At 49.0% G+C, this 6,003-nt stretch overlaps 1 protein-coding gene across 1 annotated transcript in view; it reads left to right on the top strand.

Annotated features, from left to right (window-relative positions):
- The first annotated feature begins 395 nt into the window (after positions 1-395).
- The window catches only part of Cdr2l (cerebellar degeneration-related protein 2-like), a 12,189-nt gene continuing 6,581 nt past the window's right edge, over positions 396-6,003 (top strand). Inside the window, exon 1 of the mRNA XM_013036516.1 lies at positions 396-461. Coding sequence (XP_012891970.1) covers positions 396-461 — 66 coding nt within the window. The remainder of the gene's footprint in view (positions 462-6,003) is intronic.

The raw sequence follows: 6,003 nt of genomic DNA, 5'->3' as shown, positions 1-6,003 counted from the left end.
CATGGCTGAAGCCTGCTGGAATGGAATCAAATCCATCCTCTCCAACACCAAAGGGCCGCTTTCTTGGATGCTGAGGGCTCTGAAGGCACAAAAACAAATGTCCAGGGAGAAGGGACCTTCCCACTGTCATCTGTAAAGCCCGGAGGCTGTGGACACAAGCCTGGCACATTCGGTGCCCTTGGTACCCTGGTCTCTGTCTCAGAAGACCTAGAGCTCTGGCTCTAGGTCCCCACAGAGAACATCCACCCAGATCCTGCAGCCTTTGTTTCCCTGCCCTGACCCACTTCTCCAGGCAGCCAAGACTCACAGGCAGATGAGGCTCTATCCTTGTGCATAGAACTGTGGGTCAATCAGAGCCTTGGGGGGGGGGCGAAGGGGGGGGTGAATCATGCCAGATGGAGGATGTTATGTTAGACCCTGCTGTGCGCTATTCTGTGGACTGTAGCCTCAGCCAGCCTGTGGTGAGATGCCCCCCATACTGGCTAGGACAGTGTCCTCTCCCACCCTGGGTAACTTTTCCATTCCACAAACCCCTCTGGGCCTCACTTGCATGCTAGATCCCATCTTGGAAATTCAGAAGAGTGACCACCTTGACCTCTAGGTCTACCTGGGCCTGTGGAGGAGGCTTGCTTGTAACTATAGGTGGCAAGCGTGTGTCGATGACTTCCTGGAAGTGGCAGTTGCTAAGTTCAAGGGAAGATGGCCTCCAGGGAAGGCAGATGCTGATACCGCTGGCGTCTCATTTAGTTCCAGCACTCTTGATGAAGGCTTGGCACTGTGCCCGGCCCAGATGTGGGAGGAAGGAGCCAGGGAGGTGGGGCAGGAAGGCGATGAGCAGCTTCTGAGGATAGGGAAGTGTGGAGATTCCAGTAGGGCCCCTGAGCTTGGTGAGGAAATGGGCCCTATAGGCCCCCATCTTTTCTGTCCCTGCTAGTCTGCACTAGTCATGTGGGTAGCTGGAGCCCAGGAACAAGTTGGGGAGGGAGAACTAGTAATTAGACCGACTGGAAAGCAACTGGAACTTCCCACCAGAATCCAAGGTATCTGTCTGCCATGGGCCAGGGGCTGTGCTGAGCCTGCCCTCTGAGGACCCCACATTCCAGCAGAGAAGATGGAAATGAGATCACACCAACAGCTATGTCCCCTCAACGGGGGATTTGCAATCCCCTGCACCAGACACAGTGAAGCTTGCGCTGGAGGGCCGAGGAAGGAGAAAAGGACATTTGTACCAAGGTCCAGGAGCCAAATGAGAAACTAGACAGTAGGAAGTGGGGGGTATAACCACTGAAGCACCAGCACCCCACCTCTGCCTGGCTAGGAGAGCAGCTGCAGCGGGGGGTCACATACCTGTTGAATTCCTCTTTCCCACACCCAGTCTTCAAATTCTCTTCTGTCCCAGCTGCTCCCTGGTGGCCTCTGGGTGGCCCAGGGGGGATGATTTTCCTCTCTAGTCATTCATCAAGTCCCCCTCTTTCCCCTAGCCAAGTACAAACCTGACTTCACTTTCCACATGTTTGGCCCTAGAGCCAAACTGTGACTGTGGCTGTGTCCCAAGGGAAGGAAGTGATGGAGACAGACAAGGGCCTAGATTTGCTGCGTTCTCTCTACCCACTGCCACGACCACTTTAAAAATAGAAAAAGCCATGAATTATTAAGCGCTGGCTCTCTATCTACCCACCCCCTCCCCCACATTGGACCCAGTGGGGCAGACTGTGTGGATACCTCTGTCCAGGCAGAGATGGCTGCTGACTCACAGATTTAAAAGTCCCGGGCATCTGCCTAGCCTGACCTTGAGTCCTCTCCCTCTAGGGAGAGCTCTGACATGGCAAGAGGAGGGGACATTCTTCTTCCATCTTGGGTGTCCTAAAAGACCTGACCACCACTCCCCCTCCTCTCCAAATCTGTGAGCTCCAGAATTCCTGAGAATTCCTGTTCCTTTCCTTCCAGTCTATTCTGGAGTCTGCCCTTCCTGGCCAAGGATTTTCATGTTTCTGGTGGTGCTAGGGATTGAACTCAGTGCCCTGAGCTTCCTAAGGCAGGTATTCTACCACTTGAGCCATGCCTTCCTTTCCAGCTTTTTGCTGGTTAATTGGAGGTGAAAGTCAAATTTGTCTGCCTAAACTGGCAGACTCCTTAAATCTCTCCTTAAATCTCAGTGTTCCCGGGAGCCGGTGGCTCCTGCCTTTAATCCTAGCTACTCAGGAAGTTGAGATCTGAGGATCACAGTTCAAAACCAGCCCCGGCAGGAAAAGTCCATGAGTCTCTTATTGCCAACAAACCACCAGAAAAACCAGAAGTGGCACTGTGACTCAAATGGTAGAGCGCTTGCCTTGAGGTGAAGAGCTAAGGGACAGCACCCAGGCCCCGAATTCAAGCCCCATGACCCAAAAAACAAACAAACTCAGCCTCCTGAGTAGCTCGGATTACAGGTGTGAGCCACCAGTGCTTGGCTTGATGGTTATTTTCTAGGTAGGGTCTTTCTGTATTCCTTGGGCAGCCTAGGCTGTAATACTCCTGTTCATGCTGCTGGAGGTGTTAGGTGTGTGCTTTTGTGCCCAGCCAGTGCTTTAGATGGAGTCTCACAAACTTCTTTTTGCCCAGGCTGGTCTAGAACCATGATCCCTCAATCTCTGCTTCCCCCCAAGTAGCTAAGATAACAGGCTTGAACCACTGTACCTGGCTTTGCTTTTGAGACAGCTAATATGTAACCTGCCTGGCCTTGAACTTCACTGGAGATTTCCTTTCAAAGACAGCCCCTGAACCCTTAGCTATTCCCTCTCAGGCCTCTGGAGCAATGCATCATAAAAACACTGAAGTCCCTTGGAAGGAACCCCAGAAAACCCTGAGGCCCAGGCAGAGGAAGTGTGAGCTCAGACTCCACAGCTTCCCTGGCTTGGTCCTGTTTATCTGGCCATCGTCATCTGTTTGTCACTCAGCACAAATCCCACAAAGCCACCCTCCCCGGAACCTGGAGCTGCCTGGTGATTCTGAGTCTTCTGCCCTGCAGCTTCTAGACTCCTGCGATTCTCCTGTGGGGGAATCTGGCTGGGACCAGTGTCGTGGTCTGAGATATTCCTCCTTGTCCCCAGGTGGCTTGCACGATGACCCCTCCTCCCTGTCCCTGAAGAAGTAGGTGACTAGGTTATGAAGCAGTCTCTGATGACCCCACTCATAGCACCAAGCGTGAACAATAGGACTCCGAAAGCCAGACACACACTGGCCTGGAAGGAGAAGCACTCGGGCCTTTCCTCTCTCCCCCTCTGACGCTGTGTCTTTGGGCCCTGGTGAAGGTGCAGAGGCCTCACGCAGTCCACCTTGTAGAGTGCTAGCAATAGCCTCTTTGAAGACCACGTGTCATAATTCGTGTGTGTGTGTGTCTGTGTCTGTGTCTGTGTCTGTGTCTGTGTGTGTCTGTGTGTGTGTTTGAAAGTACTGGGGCTTGCTCTCCCTTAGCTTTTTCACTCAAGGCTGGCATTCTACCACTACAGCAACAGCTCCACTTTTGGCTTTTTGGTGGTTAACTGGAGATAAGAGTCTCTCCATTTTGTCTACTTAAGCTGGCTTCCAATCTCAAGTCTTCAGATCTCAGCCTCTTTTTTTTTGTACACAGCACCACTTCCAGTTTTCTGGTGATTAATTGGAGATGAGAGTCTCACAGACTTTCCTGCTCTGGCTGGCTTTGAACCATGATCCTCAGATCTCAGCCTCCTGAGTAGCTAGAATTACAGGCGTGAGCTACTGGTGCCCTGCTAAGGTTTCAGGTTTGTTTTGATGATATTTGGCCTTTTGTTCATGCCAATAGCAATCAGGCCCCTCTGGCTTCCAGTTAAGTCCTGTGTCTAGTTTGGCTGAAAGAAATCACAAGGCTTTGCTTAAGGGTCCCATGAGGAAGGCCTCCAACCACCTGCCTGACATGTAGCAAACGGCTAAGCAGAGACAACCATATTTATGAAGTTTGTTAGGACAAAAAAGGAAGCCCACCCAGAAGTAGTATTAGGTCTAAAAAGGAAAAGCATTAATGCTGGGGCCAGTGGCTCATGCCTGTATTCCTAGCTACTCAGGAGGCTGAGATCTGAGGATCACAGTTCAAGCCAGCCTGGGCAGGAAAGTTCATGAGACTCTTGTTTCCAATTAAACACCAAAAAACTGGAAGTGGAACTGTGGCTCAAGGTGGTAAAGCACTAGCCTTGAGTGAAAAAGCTCAGGAACAGCACATAGGCCCTGAGTTCAGGCCCCCCCAACAGACAGAAAAAAGAAAAAGCATCAACCAGCTGAATCCTTGGGCCACATCATATATGCCCTAGTATATTTGTTTTTAGGCATCTTGATCCAGATTTACACCATCAGCCTAGATTGAAGGCTGTCTTAGCAAACAGCTTATAAAATAGAAAGACCAAAATCTTTCTTGCTTTGGACAGAAAATAGACCAAAAAGGCTCACCCTTTGGATCATGGCTCAGGTGCTCACCTGGTTGGGAAGAGACCCTATCTTAAAAATAACCAGTGAGGGACTGGAGGCATGGCTCAGTTAGTAGAGTGCTAGCCAGTGACCAAAAGCATCAGGTACCCAGTTCAAGTCCTGATCTTGGACCAAAAGATAATAATAACCAATGAAAAGCTGATGGCTCATACCTGAAGTCCTTAGATACTCAGGAGTCTGAGATCTGATGGTCATAGGTCAAAGCACACAAATCCATGAGACTCTTTTATTTCCAGTTAACTAGCAAAAAGCATGGAGTGGAGATGTGGCTCAAGTGGTAGAGCACCAGCCTTGAGTCATAAGCCAAGAAAAAGCTAAATGAGACTAAGGCCTTGAGTTGAAGCCCAGGACTGGCACAAAAAAAGAAAAAAGAGAGAGACAGAAACAGAGAGAGAGAAGAGGGGAGGGAGGGAGGGAGGAAGGAAGGAAAGAAGGAAGGAAATAGAATAATGAAGCCTGTTGGGGGAGGAGAAATGAGGGAGAGTGATGGAGGAGAGAGGTTGATGAGGTGTAAGTTGTTGAGATGGATGGTATGTCACAATGAAACCCCCCCTTGTACAATTAATGGGTGCCAATAAAAAACTTAATTAAAAAGATAAAAAGAAAAGAATTAAAGCTATTTTAGAAAACAGCATGGTGTCTCAGCCTGAGCTTACCCTAAGGATCTCTTTAAGGACTTACTTTCTTCCATCAGTCTCTGTCTTTGGATTAAACCCACTTAAAAAAACTATATATATTTACATATTTTATTATTAATAACTATTTTCTTTCTGGGTGGTGCTGGGGTTTGCAGTTAGGGTATTACACGTGCTGGACAGGCACCCTACCACTCATGCCACACCTCATGTTTTTTTGAACTTTATTTTCCAAATAGCCTCCCAAATTGGCCTTGGATTGCAATTCTGTTCCCTGTAACTTCCCCAGTAACTGTGACTACGCCTGTTTATTGGTTGAGATATGTTGTCACTGACACAGGTTGGCCTTGATCCTCCTAATTGTCACCTCCATAGTTGCTGGGCAAAAAAAAAAAAAAATTGTTTAGCTTTATTGTATAATTCACATACTATAAAATTCACCCATTTAAGCTGGGTGCCAGTGACTCCGGCCTGTAAGCCTAGCTACTCAGGAGCTCTGAGGATCATGGTTCAAAACCAGCCTAGGCAGGAAGGTCCTTGAGACTCTCATCTCCAATTAACCACCAGAAAACTGGAAGTGGTGCTGTGGCTCAGGTGGTAGAGTGCTAGCCCTGAGCATAGAGCTAAGGGACAGTGCCCAGGCCCAGAGTTCAAGCCCCATGACTGGCAAAACAAAAAAAAATTCACCCATTTGATGGGTTCAATTTAGTCTGGTCACAGACTTGTATGTCACAACCATAATCAACCTTAAAATAGTCTACTCCCCCATGATTTTGTAGAAACAAAAAAAAATTAATATATCAGGCTGGGAAGGTGGCTCAGTGGTAGAGTGCTTGCCTTGCATGCATGAGGCCCTGGGTTCGATTCCTCAGCACCACATAAGCAAAAA

The sequence above is a fragment of the Dipodomys ordii genome, unplaced genomic scaffold, assembly GCF_000151885.1.
Source record: "Dipodomys ordii isolate 6190 unplaced genomic scaffold, Dord_2.0 Scaffold7, whole genome shotgun sequence".
NCBI lineage: Eukaryota > Metazoa > Chordata > Mammalia > Rodentia > Heteromyidae > Dipodomys > Dipodomys ordii.
This window is presented reverse-complemented; position numbering and strand designations above follow the sequence as displayed.